Source organism: Rhinopithecus bieti, unplaced genomic scaffold, assembly GCF_001698545.2.
Source record: "Rhinopithecus bieti isolate Rb0 unplaced genomic scaffold, ASM169854v2 scaffold_78508, whole genome shotgun sequence".
NCBI lineage: Eukaryota > Metazoa > Chordata > Mammalia > Primates > Cercopithecidae > Rhinopithecus > Rhinopithecus bieti.
Genome location: NW_016829854.1, coordinates 427,913 through 447,749, shown reverse-complemented (window position 1 = coordinate 447,749; position 19,837 = coordinate 427,913). Strand labels below are relative to the sequence as shown.

The 19,837-nt window shown below is 41.8% G+C and overlaps 1 protein-coding gene across 3 annotated transcripts in view; it reads right to left on the bottom strand.

Annotated features, from left to right (window-relative positions):
* The window catches only part of TPX2 (TPX2 microtubule nucleation factor), a 73,759-nt gene that overhangs the window by 34,355 nt on the left and 19,567 nt on the right, over nucleotides 1-19,837 (bottom strand). For all 3 annotated transcript variants that reach the window (XM_017865073.1, XM_017865075.1, XM_017865074.1), the window contains exons 3-7: nucleotides 17,224-17,345; nucleotides 10,366-10,492; nucleotides 6,362-6,490; nucleotides 5,173-5,292; nucleotides 907-1,028 (exon numbers count right to left, since the gene is read on the bottom strand). In XM_017865073.1, the coding sequence (XP_017720562.1) occupies nucleotides 907-1,028; nucleotides 5,173-5,292; nucleotides 6,362-6,429 (310 nt within the window). In that variant the 5' untranslated portion in view covers nucleotides 6,430-6,490; nucleotides 10,366-10,492; nucleotides 17,224-17,345. The remainder of the gene's footprint in view (nucleotides 1-906; nucleotides 1,029-5,172; nucleotides 5,293-6,361; nucleotides 6,491-10,365; nucleotides 10,493-17,223; nucleotides 17,346-19,837) is intronic.

The following is a 19,837-nucleotide window of genomic DNA, read 5'->3' as shown; positions in this document are numbered from 1 at the left end:
AAAAAAAAAAAAAAAAAAAGGAGCACAGGGAAGAAGAATCCCATCTCCCGGGTGTGGTCACGGCTATGGAGAAAAAGAATAACTGGAATACTTTTGATAGGAAAAGCTATGGATTGACTTTGAAAGCACAGTTACCTCAGCATCTCTAAGAGGAAAATCCTATAAACTCCAGGGATGCTTTTTCAATCCAGTAAGGAGAACTTTATAGTTATGACTCGACCAATAACAACTCTATGCCCGAGCAAAGCAGAACTGTGACCCCTTCAGCTTTCTCAGTCATATTTTTCCTCCATAGGTGAATTGCATTTGACTCAGTTTTCTTTTCCTCTGCCTTTGGAAAAAAATAGGAAAACAACAAACTGGCCTGCCCAATTACTTTATCTTCTGTCTCAATCCAAGTTCCTTTTTTCCCTAAGACCAAGAACAGACTTTAAGAAAGTACCAGTGGGCCAGGCACGGTCGCTCATGCCTGTAATCCCAGCACTTTGGGAGGTTGAGGCAGGCGGATCACGAGGGCAGGAGTTCGAGAACAGCCTGGTCAACATGATGAAACCCCATCTCTACTAAAAATACAAAGAATTAGCCGGACGTGGTGGTGGACCCCTGTAATCCTGGCTACTCGGGAGGTTGAAGCAGGAGAATTGCTTGAACCCAGGAGGTGGAGGTTGCGTTGAGCCGAGATCGCGCCACTACACTCCAGCCTGGGCAAGAAGAGCAAAACTCTGTCTCAAAAAAAAAAGAAGTACCAATATATGTAAAAAGTGCTAAGGAATAAACACATCTTTTTTATGCTGACTACTAAATGAGAAAGAGAAAGCCTTTTTATTTGCTTTAAAGACTTCAAAAACACCTACCAAGAGTGTAAGAACCACCCCTCATGAATCAGTCAACCATAGCCAAGCTCACCTATTCCAGCCAGAGCAAGTTTCTTGAATTCTTCATTCTTTTTCCGCATTTCCACCACCTCTTGCTGCATTTTCATACTCTTCTCCAGCTCTTGCTCCTCAGTACTTTTTAGAACCTTCTGCCTAAAGAGAAAATCAGTAAATGAGAAGAGAGTAGAGGAGAAAGGTGCTCAGTGACTCAAAAGAATCTACAGGCATTATATAATATTCTTAACCTGTGATAAAATAATCATCAAAACCAAAAAATATCATCTAATAAATAGATGTTAACTTTAGATAACACCATGAAAATAAATAAAAACTCACACTTTGGCCGGGCGTGGTGGCTCATGTCTGTAATCCCAGCATTTTGGGAGGCCGAGGGGGGGAGATCACCTGAGGTCAGGAGTTTGAGACCATCCTGGCCAACATGGTGAAACCCCACCTCTACTACAAATACAAAAATTAGCCAGGTGTGGTGGCACACGCCTGTAATTCTAGCTACTCGGGGGGCTGAGGCAGGAGAATCGCTTGAACCTGGGAGGTGGAGGTTGCAGGGAGCCGAGATCGCGCCATGCACTCCAGCCTGGCCACAGAGCGAGACTCCGTCTCAAAAAATAAATAAATAAATAAAGACAAGAAAAGGCACACTTTATACCAAAATATTGAAAAAAATTCAGAAGAAAATAACTAAAATAGATTAGAATATATTACAAAATACCCACAAATATGATCATAAATGATTAGATCGGGCTGGGTGCAGTGGCTCATGCCTGTAATCCCAGCACTTTGGGAGGCCGAGGCAAGTGGATCACCTGAGGTCAGGAGTTCGAGATCATCCTGGCCAACATGGTGAAACCCCTGCTTACTAAAAACCCAAAAATTAGCTACATGTAGTGGTGGGCACCTGTAATCCCAGCTACTCAGGAGGCTGAGGCAGGAGAATTGTTAGAACCCGGGAGGTAGAGGTTGCAGTAAGCTAAGATCACGGCACTGTACTCCAGCCTGGGCAACAGAGTGAGACTTCATCTCCAAAAACAACAACAGCAACAATGACAAAAAAGGTTAGGTTGTACGCCACAATAAAAACTAAAAGACCAGTAGAAGCCTGGTGCGGTGGCATGCACTTGTAATCCCAGCCTTGGAAGGCTGAGGCGAAAAGATTGCTTGAGCCCAAGAGTTCAAGACCAGCTAAGGGAACACAGCAAGGCCCTCTCAAAAACAAAAACAAAAAAGACCAGTAGAATGAGGAAAGTATCTACAACGAAGGGTTAATATACATAAAATACATGTAACAGAAGAAAGAAACTCAGAAGTAAAGCAGACTAAATTCCAACCCTGTCATTTCATTTGCTGCCTATAATGATCTTGAGAGAACTATTTAACTTTCCTGAACCTCAGTTTTCTCCACTGTGAAATGAGAGTGTAAATACTCTTGCTTACATCCTATTTGTGACTGTTCAATCAGATGATATCTCTGAAGTGCTTGACACATGGTAACGTTCAATACAGAGTAGCCATTCTTAGTAAGGAAAATATCACCAGGACATTTACAGACAAACAAGGTTACCAATAAGAAAAAAAATAAAAAGGAAACAGATAATTCACCCAAGAGGAAATATGGAAAAAATGTTTACAATAGTAGCAGTAATACAATCTTGTCAGCAAATACATAAAAACTAAAATAATTTGATGCTGGGGGTTGGGGGAAATGGGGAGATGATGGTTAAAGAGTACAACAAATCTCAGACAAGAGGAAAAAGATTTTTCTTTTGACCTACTGCACAGGGTGAAGGATATCATTAATAATAGTAATACACTAAAAGAATAAATACCAGCCAGACACAGTGGCTCATGCCTGTAATCCCAGCACTTTGGGAGGCTGAGGCAGGTGGATCACATGTCAGGAGTATGAGACCAGCCTGGCCAACATGGTAAAACCCCATCTCTACTAAAAATACAAAAATTAGCTGGGTATGGTGGCAAGTGCCGGTAATCCCAGCTACTCAGGAGGCTGAAGCAGGAGAATCACTTGAACACAGGAGGTGGAAGTTACAGTAAGCTGAGATCTCGCCACTGCACGCCAGCCCCAGCAACAAGAGAGAAACTCCATCTCAAAAAAAAAAAAAACACCCCAAATGTTCTCATTACAAAAAGTGGTATTTGAGGTGACAGATATGTTAATTAACTAGATTTAATTATTCCAAATCGTAGTCATGAATCGTAACATCACTTTGTACTGCATACATATATACAACTATAAATTATCAATTTACAACTAAATTTTTTAAATAATAATTTGATGCCATATTATATGAATTTAAAAAACCGAAACAATTTTAAAAGTTAATAAACAATGCAGAAGAGATAGTAAGAAAATACAAATATTAATTCAAAGCCAATGGCACTTCAGGCCAGGCATGGTGGCTCACACCTGTACCCAGCACTTTGGGAGGCTGAGGCGGGCAGATCACTTGAGATCAGGAGTTTGAGACCAGCGTGGCTAACATTGTGAAACCCCATCTCTACTAAAAATACAAAAATTAGCTGGGGCCGGGCATGGTGGCTCACGCCTGTAATCCCAGCACTTTGGGAGGCTGAGGGGGACGGATCCCTTGAGGTCAGGAGTTCAAGACCAGCCTGGCCAACATGGTGAAACTCCGTCTCTACTAAAACTAAAAAATGAGCCAGGTGTGGTGGCAGGTGCCTGTAATCCCAGCCACATGGGAGACTGAGGCAGGAGAATTGCTTGAACGTGGGAGGAGGAGGTTGCAGTGAGCCGAAATCGCGCCACTGCATTCCGGTCTGGGCGACAGAGTGAGACTCCATCTCACACACACACACAAAATATTAGCTGGGTGTGATGATGCATGCCTACAATCCCAGCTACTCAGGAGGCTGAGGTAGGAGAATCACTTGAACCCAGGAGGCGGAGGTTGCAGTGAGCAAAGATTATGCCACTGCATTCCAACCTGGGTGACAGAGTGAGACTCCATCTCAAAAAAAAAAAAAGAAAAGTTGATGGTACTATAAATTGGTACTTCCACTTCAGAAGTAAAATTGGCAATAAATATCAACACTGACAAAACTGGTCATTCCCTGCGGGGAATTTCTCCTTCCTTATTCTGAGGAGATCACTCAAAGAAATGGCTCTGCCTATAAAGTTGTTGACTGATTACTTATAATCGTGAAAAGCTGGAAACTACATTTTCAACAGAAAATAGTTAAATATAATTTGATAGAATATTAATCTATCAAAAAAGGATAAATGTGAAGATTTTGTAGCAGCACAGAAACAAAATCTGAAATAGTCTCATGGCAAGTCCATAAAGCAGAACCCAAGGTTTTATATTAACTGATTGTGAAAATATGTATGCTGGCTTGGGTAAAACCCAGCAGGGAGGTTGGAAAAATAAGAAATGTTCAATTTACATGGTAAGAACCATTGCTAACTTTTTCCTTTTATATTTCTTTTAAATTTCCTTCAACAGTATATTTTTCTGACTGTTCAAGATCTGAGCACCAGCTAGGCACTGTGGCTCACACCTGTAATCCCAGCACATTGAGAGAGCAAGGCAGGAGGATTGCTTGAGGCCAGGAGTTTGAGAGCCTAGGCAAACAGTGAAACCCCATCTCTACAAAAACATGTAAAAGGTAGGCTGGGCACGGTGGCTCACACCTCTAATCCCAGCACTGTGGGAGGCCAACGTGGGCAGATCACTTGAGGTCAGGAATTTGAGGCTAGCCTGGCCAACATGGTGAAACCCCATCTCTACTAAAAATACAAAAATTAGCCAGGTGTGGTGGTGCACACCTGTAATCCCAGCTCCTCAGGAGTCTGAGGCAGGAGAATTGTTTGAACCTGGGAGGCGGAGGTTGCAGTATGCCAAGATGGTGCCACTGCACTCCAGCCTGGGAAACAGAGTGAGCCTATGTCGCCAAAAAAAAAAAGGTTAGCCAAGCATGATAGTACATGCCTATGGTCCCAGTTACTTGGAAGGCTGAGGTGGGAGGATCAGGTAAGCCCAGGAGGTCAAGGATGCAGTGACCCATGATTGCACCACTGCACGCCAACCTAGGCAACAGAATGAGGCCCTGTCTTTAAAATTAATTAATTAAATAAAAATTTAAAAATCTGAGCACTCTTCAAGACACATGTAACAACTCGCCGCACCATGGTCAAAGCTTCAGGAGTTTCCCAACCTCCAGGTACACCAAACAGACTGGAGATGTAAGTCTGCAATTTTACACCATTCATTCTAAAGTTAAATTCAGGAAAGAAACTTACTTTATGGGTGGCATACAAGGCACAGTATGTCTACCCTTGGCTTTCTCTGGGGAAGATTCATTCTTTTCAGAAGTATCTTGAGCACTGCCTTCTTCCTCTGGCTTCTTTTTGTTGTTAGAACTTGAGTTCAAAAGAACAAAAAATATGTTTTCAATTCCCTGAAGCATAGCCTATACCCTCCTCCCCAAATCTACTGCATATGGATTAACTTTTCTCATTCTATAGAATAACAAGCATGCTTTGACCACATGATTCTTCCAATAGTATCATTACATCATATATACTTATGGCTTCAATGAGTAAACTTTGAGAAAGCCAACCTCTATCAAGATAAGAGTTACCTAGTGGTGGTTCGGAAGAGTAAGGAGGGACTCTAACTGCTCACCATCAAACGATCAAATGGCAGAGTTAATTGCCATCCCGATATCTATTCTCTTATTAATAAAACCCCAATTTCAGGAGGAGCATCAATGCACTAAACTACAAGTAAGTATTGTACTTGCTTCAGCAGCCTCTACTGAAACTAGGGAATCCAAGTGACACAAGTCTAGGCAAATGAAAGGAAATTTAAGGTTTGCTGGGAAAGACTTAAGTTTCCTGGTATAGATGCTGCCCTTTTTCCTTTACTGTTCTCTTCTTCTCTTAAACATAAATATAACACCAGAGATATACCAGCCATCTTGTGCCAATGAGACAACAAGCAAAAGAAAAAAGCTAAGAAATACAGAGCAGCATCTTGAAGAGCAAGTATGAAAAAAAAAAGCTAAAAATCAGCCACTGAACCAAAGCCAGCAGCTAACTACTTTAGACCTCTGTGAACAAATAATTCATTATTCTTTAAACCACTCCAGTTGAATAGACTATTACTTGCAGCAAAATATATTCTTAACTAATAAAAATATGAACAAACATCATGTATGCTGCTTGTTATTAACCATAAAAACAAAAAGAGGTAAAACCTATGCCAGCTAAGATGTGAGTGCCCTCCAGGACACATGTAACAATTCACCTCACCATGGTCACAGTTTTAGGCATTTCTCAAGCTTGACGTGCACCAAACATATTGCAGATGTACCATTTTTAATTTTATTCTATTCAATCTAAAGTGTAAACTCAGAAAAGAAACTTACAAGTGGTATACAAGGTACAGTATGTCTACGCTTGGCAGTAAGAAGTTGTGGCTACTCACACTTTCATTTTCTTAGAGGGTAGAATTTCATCGATGATTACAGGAGTGGCACATCTCTTGGCTTTCATTTTTACATGATGCTTTTCTTTCTGTTCCAAATCCTTCTGAGCAGAAAGCCTAAGAGATCTTCTATGGTAGAGAAATTGACAAAATATATAATAAACATATACACTACAGATATCTAAATGTTCCTCAGAAATGTGAAAGGATGTCAAACTACAAAGGGCAATAAAATGGAGTGCTATTCTCTCCACTCTAAAAATCTGATCTCTCTTGTTGATAGTTTTTTAAATTCAACCATAACATTTTAGCTCTCAAATACATTGGTGTCTATAAATGTGACCTCAGTAAAGTGATTAAAAAGAAAAACTTGGCAGGGCATGGTGGCTCATGCCTGTCATCCCAGCACTCTGGAAAGCTGAGGCAGGAGAATTGCTTGAGGCTAGGAGTTCAAACAAGCATGGGCAACATATCAAGACCCTGTCTCTACAAAAAATTTTTAAAAAATTAGTCCCAAGGGGTGGTGCGCATCTGTGGTGCTAAATCCTTAGGAAGCTGGGGCAGAAGAATCACTTGAGTCCGGGAGATCATGGCTACAATAAGCCATGATCGTGCCACTGCATGCCAACCTGGGCAACAGAGTAAGACTCTGTCTAAAAACAAATAAATCAATAAGATGAATACAAAACGAAGAGCATAATGACAGATCTAATACATACCAAAAAGTGCCCAAAACAAAAATAGTTAAATGACTACCAAGTGGAAGACCTTATGAAATCACCACCTAGGCCAAGATACAGAACACTGACAACCACTGCTATCTTGACATCAAGTGTGATCATTAGATAATTTCCTTATTGCTTTACCAAATAAGCATGTATTACATAAACATGGTATGCTAGTTTTGAAGAAAAACAAAAAATTTTGTATAATGTAACTAGACTACTACAAGTATTCTTTTTCTGGCTTATCTCACTCAACTTTATGTTTGTGAGATTCAACCACATCAATTAACACAGCTCTAATTCATTGACTTTCATTGCTGTATAATATTCACCGTAAGGATATGCCACTATTTATTCAGTCTATTGTTGATGAGTTATCTCCTCATTTTAGCTATTATAAAAAAAAATAAGATTGGTGGGTCTTATGAAATTAATGTGTTTTTCTCTGATGATCAGTGAAACTGAGTACATTTTCACATGTTTATCGGCCATTTGTCCTTTTCATAAGTGCTAGTTCAAGTCGTTTGCCTGTTTTCTACTGGCTTTTCAATTCTTTACTAATTGATTTGTAATTCTTTGTATACTCTGGATATAAACCCTTTGTAGGATTCATGTGTTACAAATAGCTTCTCCCACTCTAGGGGTTGGATTTTCATCTCTTTATCTTTTAATTAGATAAATGTGCTTGAATTTATCAACCTCTGCCACCCCCATTATGGTCAGTGCTTTTCTGTGTGTGTCCTGTTTAAGAAAGCTTTCCCTACTGTGCCAGCTGCGGTGGCTCACGCCTATAATCCCAGCACTTTGGGAGGCCAAGGCGGGAAGATCACAAGGTCAGGAGATAGAGACTATCCTGGCTAACACGATGAAACCCCATCTCTACTAAAAATGCAAAAAAAAAAATTAGTTGGGAGTACTGATGGGCGCCTGTAGTCCCAGCTACTTGGGAGGCTGAGGCAGGAGAATCACTGGAACCCAGGAGGCGGAGGTGGCAGTGAGCTGAGATTGCGCCACTGCATTCTTCCAGCCTGGGTGACATAGCAAGACTCCGTCTGGGGAAAAAAAAAAAAAAAGATGGCACGTGCCAGGCATGGTGGGTCACGCCTGTAATCTTGGCACTCTGGGAGGCATAGGTGGGCAGATCACTTGAATTCAGGAGATCAAGACCAGCCTGGACAACATAGCAAGACTATCTCTACAAAAAATACGAAAATTAGCTGAGCGTGGTGCCCTGCACCTGTAGCCTCCGCTACTTGGGAGGCTAAGGCAGGAGGATTGCTTACGCCTGAGGGATCAAGGCTGCAGTAAGCCAAGATCATGCCATTGCACACCAGCATGGGCAAGAGAGCAAGACCCTGTCTCAAAAAAAAAAAAAAAGATCAAATTTTTGAGGCAAAATTTCAGAAGCAAGAGAACCACAGAGAGGGTAAACACTAAACCCTGATTATAAACTCATACTCTGAGGCCGGGCACGGTGGCTCAAGTCTGTAATCCTAGCACTTTGGGAGGCCGAGACAGGCAGATCACGAGGTCAGGAGATCGAAATTATCCTGGCTAACATGGTGAAACCCCATCTCTACTAAAAAAATACAAAAAACTAGCCAGGCGTGGTGGCGGGTGCCTGTAGTTCCAGCTACTCAGGAGGCTGAGGCAGGAGAATGGCATAAACCGGGAAGGCAGAGCTTGCAGTGAGCTGAGATCCGGCCACTGCACCCTAGCCTGGGTGACAGAGCGAGACTCCGTCTCAAAAAAATAAAAACTAAAAAATAAATTCATACTCTGGCCTGGGTGCAGTGGCTCACGCCTGTAATCCTAACACTTTGGGAGGCAGAGGTGGGTGGGTTCACTGAGCTCAGGAGTTCGTGACCAGCCTAGACAACATGGTAAAACTTTTTCTGAACAAGAAATACAAAAATATTAGCTGAGCACAGTGGCTTGTGCCTGTAGTCCCAGCTACTCAGGAGACTGAGGTGGGAAGATTGCTTGAGCTCAGGAGGTTGTGGCTACAGTGAGACATGATCATGCCACTGCACTCCAGCCTGGGCAACTGAGCAAGACTCTGTCTCAAAAATAAATAAAATAAAAATTTGTCTTTTGGATGGATGCAGTGGTTCATGCCTATACAGTCTCAGCACTTTGGGAGGCTGAGGCAGGAGGATCACTTGAGCCCAGGAGTTCGAGTCTGCAGTGAACTATGTGCCACCACTGCACTCCAGATCCAGCCTGGGTGACAGAACAAGACCCTGTCTCAAAAAAAAAAAAAAAAAAAAAGGTAAAGTAATACAGAAGAACAAAGATATTTGACATCAGGAAGATATAACAACTATATCCATACAAGGCCTTTGGAAACAGATTGATAAGGGTTTGAATCTTGGCTCTGAAATAAACTTGCCTTAAGCAAGCAACTTAGTATCTCTGAGCCCTTATCTGTAAATTAATTAAGCATATTACCTACAACTCATAAATGTTATACGGATTTTTTAAAATTTATACCAATCACACAAACCCATTTTATTTATTTTATTTTACTTTTTTTTTGAGATGGAGTCTGGCTCTGTGGCTCAGGCTGGAGTGCGGTGGCACCATCTCCGCTCACTGCAAGCTCCGCCTCCCAGGTTCACGCCATTCTCCTGCCTCAGCCTCCCGAGTAGCTGGGACTACAGGCGCCCGCCACCGCGCCCAGCTAGTTTTTTTGTATTTTTTTTTTTTTAGTAGAGACGGGGTTTCACCGTGTTAGCCAGGATGGTCTCGATCTCCTGACCTCGTGATCCGCCCGTCTCGGCCTCCCAAAGTGCTGGGATTACAGGCTTGAGCCACCGCGCCCGGCCCACACAAACCCATATTATAAAGATTTTAAAAGCTAACATAGCCAGGCGCAGTTGCTCACGCCTGTAATCCTAGCACTTTGGGAGGCTGAGGCGGGTGGATCACCTGAGGTCAGGAGTTTGAGACCAGCCTGGCCACATGGCAAAGCCCCGTCTCTACTAAAAATACAAAAATTAGCCGGGTGTGGTGGCAGGTGCCTATAATCCCAGCTACTCAGGAGGCTGAGGCAGGAGAATTGCTTGAACATGGTGGGGCGGAGGTTGCAGTGAGCTGAGATCACACCACTTCGCTACAGCCTGGGCAAAAGAGCGAAACTCCGTCTCAAAAAAAAAAAAAAAGTAACATAAAGGTGTCCATAAACACAGTATGGACACATAACAGATGCTCTGTCCAGTAACTATCCTTTGAACATTATTATCATAACTACCATTTTGAGATTCTAAACAGTCTTACCTCTGAGGCTGGGCAGGAGTTTTTCTTGATATGGCTGCCTCAACTTCCAGGGAAGAACAAGCGTTTGACAGAATGGATTGTTCCACAAGATTTTCTTTTTCTGCCTCTTTGTAGTAAGTGTTGTCAACTGTGGGAGACCAAAAGCTAGTCAGCACTCAAATCCCAAGGAAAATAATTGGAGATGAGCCACACACACACACCCCGTCTAAGCCACAGAATCCTTAGTTCCAGTTAAATCTTATAAGAAGAACCAGTTTATAAAAGCTACTTTGGTTGAAACAGAAATGATGTATCCGGGGCTTACCTATTCGCCAGCCTAAGGTACTACTTTTAAAAAAAGCATCCCACACACAATCTCATGACATTTCAGGACACTGATAAAGTTCTGAAAGCTTCCATAAAGAAGAAAAAAAATCACTTACGAAGTAAGGAAAATTAGATAAGCACTGAATTTTTCATCAGCAATACAAAAAAATAGAAGATAAAGGAACAATGTCTTTAGAGTAGTGATAAAAAATAATTTGCAATCTATAATGCTGTATTAAGATAAACTTTCAATTGTATATGAAAGTGGAACAATGCCATTTTCAAATATATAAGAACTCAAAGTTTTCCTCACCTGTACTAATTTAAGAAAGTTTCCGGGCCGGGCGTGGTGGCTCAAGCCTGTAATCCCAGCACTTTGGGAGGCCGAGACGGGCGGATCACGAGGTCAGGAGATCGAGACCATCCTGGCTAACACGGTGAAACCCCGTCTCTACTAAAAAATACAAAAGACTAGCCGGGCGAGGTGGCGGGTGCCTGTAGTCCCAGCTACTCGGGAGGCTGAGGCAGGAGAATGGCATAAACCCGGGAGGCGGAGCTTGTAGTGAGCTGAGATCCGGCCACTGCACTCCAGCCTGGGCCACAGAGCGAGACTCTGTCTCAAAAAAAAAAAAAAAGAAAGTTTCCTCAGGATGCACTCCTGCATAATGAAGGAGTATATCCAGAAGAAAGATATAAGGTTCAGGAAACAAGGCAGAAAAGACAGTAAAAATAATAATGCTCTCCCAAAAAAGCAGTAATAACTTCCAAGGGTCATTGTCCAATATGAAGCAAGATAAAATGTGACAGAAATTTAAGAAATTGATAAAGTTTAAAGAAAAGTAAATCCACTGATCTCTTGATGTCAAAATCATCTTTATGTGGCTCAGCAGTTATGACAATACAACCAAACACAGCCAAAGAGAACCAAGAAGGGATGCAACTGCATCACAGTTACTGACTTGGCATTGAACAATATTTACATAATCATAACATTGTAAATACTGCTGATATAATCATACTATCAGGCATTATGAATGTAACCGCACAAGTTAAAATAGTGGGTTAAAACAGCTACTGGGAAGACAGAGTCAGGAAGATCACTTGAGCCCAGGAGTTTGAGACCAGCTTGGGCAACACAGTGAGATCCCACTTGTAAAACAAAATATAAAAACAACAGGCTGGGCACGGTGGCTCACGCCTGTAATCCCAGCATTTTGGGAGGCTGAGGCAGGTGGATCACGAGGTCAGGAGATCGAGACCACAGTGAAACCCCATCTCTACTAAAAATACAAAAAATTAGCCGGGTGTGGTGGCGGGCGCCCGTAGCCCCAGCTACTCAGGAGGCTGAGGCAGGAGAATGGTGTGAACCCAGGAGGCAGAGCTTGCAGTGAGCTGAGGTCGCGCCACTGCACTCCAGCCTGGGGGACAGAGCGAGACTCAAAGTCTCAAAAAAAAAAAAAAAAAAAACAAATAACAACAAAACCAATAAGAGTTTGAGAAAAAGGACAGGGGATAGGGATGAGAAGAGGAAGGGGTTATTTTAACATAAACTCTAAGTATTGTGATGTTACTGTGGCCATGTTTTACTTTGATAAACTTTTTTTTTTTGCTTTTCAATATTATATAGAGATGGGGGTCTCACTATATTGCCCAGGTTGGTCTCAAACTGCTGGGCTAAAGCAATCCTCTCATCTTGGTCTCCCAAAGTACTGGGATTACAGGCATGAACTACCAGCCCAGCCTTGATAAACATTTTTAACGAAATAGAAAAAAAGTGTTATGGGAACACTGAGAAAGTTAGCCAGGCATGGTGCAATGTGCCTCTAGTACCAGTTACTCAGGAGAGGCTGAGGCAAGAGGATCACCTGAGCCCAGGAGATCAAGGCTGCAGGGAACTGTGATCATGCCACTGCTCTATAGATGGGGTGACACAGTGAGACCCTGTCTGCACAAAAAAAACAAAAACAAAAAACCAAAACAGAGTAAGAAAGAAACAATCAAGTAAAGGCTTCATGGAAGACACAGCACTTAATCACATAGCATATAAACTGACCCCGATAAAGGAATTAAACTGCAACAAGATGACAGGGAAGAAAAGATAGGCCATGAAAACATAGTTCAAGCATTATTCATTTCAGAGAACAATCATTTGACTCACCTCCTAAAAAAATATTTTTGGGGCGGAGAGACTCACACACACACACAAAATAATAGCATAGCATGTCAAGGCTAAAATAGATGCACTTATTCCAATTAAAATGCAGTGACAATAATATTAAATAATAAAGCAAGATCCAATTATATGCTGCCTATAAAAAATGCACTTTAAATATAGACACACCATGCTAATACCAATCAAAAGAAAACTGGAGTGACTATATTAATATCAGGCAAAGTAGGTTTCAGAGCAAAGAACTTCAGTGGGGATAAAGAAGATCATTTCAAATTGTTAAAGTGGGGCCAGGCACGGTGGCTCAACCTGTAATCCCAGAACTTTGGAAGGCTGAGGTGGATGGAGCACTTGAGCCCAGGCGTTCAAAACCAGCCTAGGCAACATGGCAAAATCCTGTCTCTACAAAAAATACAAAAACTAGCTGGGCATGGTAGTGGTATCTGTGGTCCTAGCTACTCAAGAGGCTGAGGTAAGAGGATCACCTGTGCCCAGGAGGTAGAGGCTGCGGTGAGGTGTGATTGCTCTACTGCAGTCCAGCCTGGGTAACAGAGTGAGACCCTGTCTCAAAAATACATACATATATATGTATATATACACATATATACACATATATATACGCTTGTGTATATATGTGTGTGTGTATATATGTATATTTTGTTTGTTTGTTTTTGAGATGGAGTCTTGCTCTATAGCCCAGGCTGGAGTGCAGTGGCATGATCTTGGCTCACTGCAACCTCCGCCTCCCAGGTTTCAGCGATTCTCCCACCTCAGCCACCCGAGTAGCTGGGACTACAGGTGTGCACCACTATACCCGGCTAATTTTTTGAATTTTTTAGTAGAGATGAGTTTTCACCATATTGGCCAGTCTGGTCTCGAACTCCTGACCTTGTGATCCGCCCGCCTCAGCCTCCCAAAGTGCTGGGATTACAGGTGTGAGGCATGACGTCCAACCAAAAAAAAAAAAATTATATATATATATATAAAAGTGGCCAGTTCATCAAGATGACATAACAATCCTAAACATTTATGCATCTAATAGTAGCTTCAAACTACATGAAGCAAAAATTATAAAGAGACAAATCCATACAGCCTGAGATTTCACTACCTCTCTCTCTAATTGATGAAACAAATGGAAAGAAAAATTAGTAAGAATACAACAGCCATAAATAATGTATAAACAGGCTAGGCACGGTGGCTCATGCATGTAATCCCAGCACTTTCAGAGGCCGAGGCCGGTAGATTACCTGAGGTCAGGAGTTCAAGACCAGCCTGGCCAAAATGGTGAAACCTCATCTCTACTAAAAATACAAAAAGTAGCTGGGGGTCGTGGCAGATGCCTGTAATCCCAGCCACTCCAGAGGTTGAGGCAGGACAATCGCTTGAACCCGGGTGGCAGAGGTTGTAGTGAGCCAAGATCGCGCCACTGCACTCCAGCCTGGGCAACAAGACCAAGACTCTGTCTCAAGAAAAAAAAAAAGAAGAAAGGAAGAAAGAAAGAAAATCCTAAAATTCACATGGAACCACAAAAGACCCCATGTAGCCAACTAATCCTATGTGAAGAGAACAAAGCTGGAGGCATCAAACTACCAGCCTTCAAAATACATTACAAAGCTAAAGTAACCATAATAGCATGGTACTATCATAAAAACAGACACACAGATAAATGGAATAGATAGAGAACCCAGGAACGAATCCACATATTTATAGCCAACTGATTTTTGACAACAGCATCAAGAACATTCCTTGGGGAGGGAACAGTCTTTTCAATAAATGGTGCTAGCTTTGGGAGCCTGAGGTGGTAGGACTGTTTAAGCCCAGGAATTCTGAGACAAGTCTGGGCAAACAGAGTGAGACCTCATCTCTAAAATAAAATTTAAATTTGAAAAATCAATAAATGGTGCTGATCAAACTAGATATTTAAATGTAGAAAAATGAAACCAGACACCTATTTCTTACCATATACAAAAATCAACTCAAGGCCGGGCGTGGTGGCTCACACCTGTAATCCCAGCACTTTGGGAGGCCGAGGCAGGCGGATCACAAGATCAGGAGATCGAGACCATAGTGAAATCCTGCCTCTACTAAAAATACAAAAAATTAGCTGGGCACGGTGGCGGGCACCTGTAGTCCCAGCTACTCAGGAGGCTGAGGCAGGAGAATGGCGTGAACCCGGGAGGTGGAGCTTGCAGTGAGCCAAGATCGTGCCACTGCACTCCAGCCTGGGGGACAAAGTGAGACTCCATCTCAAAAAAAAAAAAAAAAAAATCAACTCAAAATGGATTAAAGACTGATATGTAAGACCTTAAACTATGCAACAACTAAAAACATCGGGGAGGCCGAGCGCGGTGGTTCACGACTCTGATCCTAGCACTTTGGGAGGCTGAGGTGGGTGGATCACTTGAGGTCAAGGGTTTGAGACCAGCCTGGCCAACAAGGCGAAAACCCATCTCTACTAAAAATACTAAAATTAGCTGGGTGTGGTGGGGCGCACCTGTAGTCCCAGCTACTCGGGAGGCTGGGGCATCTGGGAGGCGGAGGTTGCAGTGAGCTGAGATAGTACTACTACACTCCAGTCTGGGTGACAGAGTAAGACTGTCTCAAAAATAAAATAAATAAAGTAATAAAATAAAAACAGGTGAAATACTTTAGGACATGGTTCTGGGAAAATATTCTATGAACATGACCTCAAAAGCATAGGCAACAAAAGCAAAAGTAGACAAATGGGATTATATTACATTTAAAACTTTCTGCACAGCAGGGGAAACAATCAACAGAGTGAAGAGACAACTAAAGAATGGGAAAAAATATTTGTTAACTATTCATTAAAGAAGGGAGTAATATCCAGAATACACAAGGAACTCTAACTCAACAGCTGGACAAATGAGCTGAATAGACACCTCTCAAAAGAACACATACAAATGGCAAACAGGTATATGAAAAAATGCTCAACAACACTAATCATCAGGGAAATGCAAATTAAAAATCACAATGAGATAGCCTTTCATCCCAGTTAGAATGGATACTATGAAAAATGTTAAAATTTCTCTGCATCTCTGAGGATGCAGAGAAAGGGGCACTCTTATATATTGTTAGTAGTAAAGTCAATTCGTACAGGTATTACGGAAAACAGTATGGAGGCTCCTCAAAAAATTAAAAATATAATTACCATATGATCCAGCAATCCCATTACTGGTTATATATCTAAGAAGAAGGAAATCAGTACATCGAAGAGCTATCTATCTGCAGTCCTATGTTTATTACAGCACTATTCACAATAGTCAAGATACCGAATCAACTGAAGTATCCATCAGATGAACAGATAAAATGTAGCATATACATACAATGAATACTATTTAGCCATAAAAAAAGAATGAAATTCTGTCATTCACAGCAACATGGATGAACCTGAAGGACATTACATTAAGTGAAATAAGTAGGCATAGAAAGATAAATATCGACCGGGCGCGGTGGCTCACGCCTGTAATCCCAGCACTTTGGGAGGCTGAGGCAGGCAGATCATGAGGTCAGGAGATCCAAACCATCCTGGCTAACACAGTGAAACCCCGTCTCTACTAAAAATACAAAAAATTAGCCAGGCGTGGTGGCAGGCACCTGTAGTCCCAGCTACTTGGGAGGCTGAGGCAGAAGAATGGTGTGAACCCAGGAGAAGGAGCTTGCAGTGAGCCAAGATCGTGCCACTGCACTCCAGCCTGGGCAGCAAAGCAAGACTCCATCTCAAAAAAAAAAAAAAAAAATCAGATACATAACTCAAATAATTCTTGTACAATGGCAAGCAGTAGAGTCTTCTTTTTTGCTGTTTTATTTCCCACCCAGACCCAGGTTAGGTTACATTAAATCTTGTCATAAAAAGAAAACGGTTATGTATCTGGCAATAAAATTCTATGTTAGCCTCCGGGCACAGTAGCTCACACCTATAATCCTAACACTTTGGGAAGCTGAGGAAGGAAGATCACTTGAAGCCCAGAGGTCAAGATCAGCTTGGCTAGCAAAGACTCCTTTTCTCTACTACAATTTTTTAAAAATCAGCCAGGCATGGTGGTGAGCACCTATAGTCCCAGCTACTAAGAGCTCAGGAGTTTGAGGCTGCAGTGAGCTATGACTGTGGCACTGTACTCCAGTCTGGGTGACAGAACCAGACCCCATCTTTAAAAAAAAAAAAAAAAAATTCTGTTAGCTTAAGCTCCAAGAGATTTTTTTTTAAGTGTAGCACATCATTAGTTTTACATTCATCATGAAATGAATTAGTCCATTTCACCAATAATAAAGAGAACATTTAGGTAGTTTTCCCAGATCCTCAGGCTTCTAAGACACTGTCCCACCATTCTGTCAAAGAGCTTTTTTCTAAGATGTTTTCTTACCTGGTTTCAAAGGTGTGACAATAGCTTGCTGAAGATTAGCCTTTCTCAAAGGAGTTTTGCCCGGAAAAGCCCTCCAGTTCCATTCTTCCCCAGTAACTTACTCTCCAAATTGGCCTTCTCCTCTGTGAAAAGGGAAGATCATCATTGTGCAAACAATCAGCAAGGAAGCAAAACAAATCACTATCACGCACTTAAAATGCAAACTACAGCTCCGTACCAGTACACTTCCAACTCATGTGGCAAGTACAAGCAAAGTTCTAGCAATCAAAAGAAAAGTATACATTACACATCAGACATAGACTATAAAACAATCACTAAAAAACTGGCAACATTAAACGATGTAAGATAAAAAAGAAAAGTACAGATTCTGCATTGTGAATAACTCCTTATCTTTTTTTGGTACCCATTTAGGGTCATACAAACATGAATTAGCTTTATCTACCCCCTAAATACCTCATGTTCCTCTTAAAGAAAACCATAACCAGCTGGGCGTGGTGGCTCTCGCCTGTAATCCCAGCACTTTGGGAGGCCAAGGTGGGCGGGTCACAAGGTCAGGAGATCGAGACCATCTTGGTCAACACTGTGAAACTCCGTCTCCACTAAAACACAAAAAATTAGCTGGGCATGGTGGCACGTGCCCGTAATCCCAGCTACTTGGGAAGCTGAGACAAGGGAATCGCTTGAAACTGGGAGGCGGAGGTTGTGGTGAGCTGAGATCGAGCCACTGCATTACAGCCTGGCGACACAGCAAGACTCCATCTCAAAAAAAAGAAAAAGAAAATAGTAATCATCAAAAACTCTAGGGCTTACAAGAGACATTGTATAGTCTTACAGTTTCCTCCTCACTGGGGTGGTGGGAGGAATAAGGGGTGTGTGAGGGTAGAGCTGAGCTATGTTTTCTCAAGAAATTTTATCTTAGATTCTACTGTGCCCAGAAGTCAGTACAAAGCAGTGAAGGGTCTGTTCTACCAACAGCCCACTGATAAGTTTCAGGAATGCAGTGAGACACAGCAATAACTACCCTGTGCATGTACAGTCTGACTGCAACTGTGTAAAAAGATGTGACTATTTATTTGAGAAAAAAATTGGAAAGTAATATATTAAAATAGAGGTAGTTTTGTTAGCCAAAAAACTCTGGCAAAAACAAAAAATAAATAAATAATTTTTTAAACTAAGGTAGTTTTGGAAAATAGTGGGGTCATTTTTTTTCTTCCAAATTGTATTTAACAGTATTCTTATGCTAATCTTTTCTTTTTTATTTTAAAGAAAAGCTTAGAAAAAGAAATCCTCAGACAGCCCAGCCATTTCCTTAAGGTTCCAGTGAAGCAAGGGCATGGGGAAGATCCCCGCAGGACAGCTGGCCCTTGTAGTTACCCTTCCTCCCCCACCACTTCCAACGGACTACTCCTCTCAGGATCCCCACTAGATGCCATTAAAGTCCTTTTCCAAAGGAATGGCACCTGCCATCACATTTGGACAGTGCATTATACGGATAAGTACAGCTGCAATGGACTCACTTCTGTTCCCCACCACATATTGATAGTGATTTCTCCTGATAAGGAGGATGGAGACATGAGAGAAAGAATCAAAGGGGCCTCAACAACTAGTCTCAGATATTATTTCAAAGTAATATAAAAATGTAACTACATTCTTATTTACTGTTGGCCAAGCAAAACTGTTTCTGGGATTGGGTTCTTAGTAGCATAATCCTTCCATTTAAAAACGAATTGAGGGCCAGGGAAGTGGCTCACGCCTGTAATCCCAGCACTTTGGGAGACCGAGGTGGGTGGATCACCTGAGGTCAGGGGTTCAAGGAGAGCCTGGCCAACATAGCAAAACACCATGTCTCTACTAAAAATACAAAAATTAGCCGGGTGAGCTGGTGGGCGCTTGTAATCCCAGCTACTTGGGCGGCTGAGGCAGAATCACTTGAACACAGGTGGTGGAGGTTGCAGTGAGCCGAGATTGTACCACTGCACTCCAGCCTGGGCAACAGAGTGAGACTCCAGTCTCGAAAACAAAAAAAAAAAATGAATTGAGGGAGGGGTGGCAGGAGGGAGGTGAGGGTAGTTATAAAAGAGCAATACAAGAGTTACTTGTGATACCAGAACTGTTCAATATCTTGACTGTGGTGGTAGACACATTAACCAACACAGGTGATAAAACCGTAGAGAACTTAATACACATACAAGTGAAACTGGAGAAATATGAGTAAAACTGGTAGATTGTATGAATGTCAACATTCTAGCTGTGATATAATCTATGCCTAATGATAGTAGAGAAAGTTTTTATGTGGCTGCCATCACTACAGACATATTTGAGCATAGAGTTTTGCTGAACACTGGTTCATCTGAACTTTCCCGTATGTCCCTAAAGCTTAAATCTGCCATTCTGAACTACAAAACAACATATAATTTGTGTTTACAATCCATTCCCCAAATACTGGGCATTTCAACTATTCCCACAATATCATGGATGACAGAATGTCTTGGTGCAGAAAGGAGCTGATATTTTAGTTATTTTCTTGGTGCAGAAAGGAGTTGATATTTTAGTTCTTTTCTTGCAACCCCTTCTATTATTGAAGGTCTTCAGCACAAAGCAAGCCATTAATCCT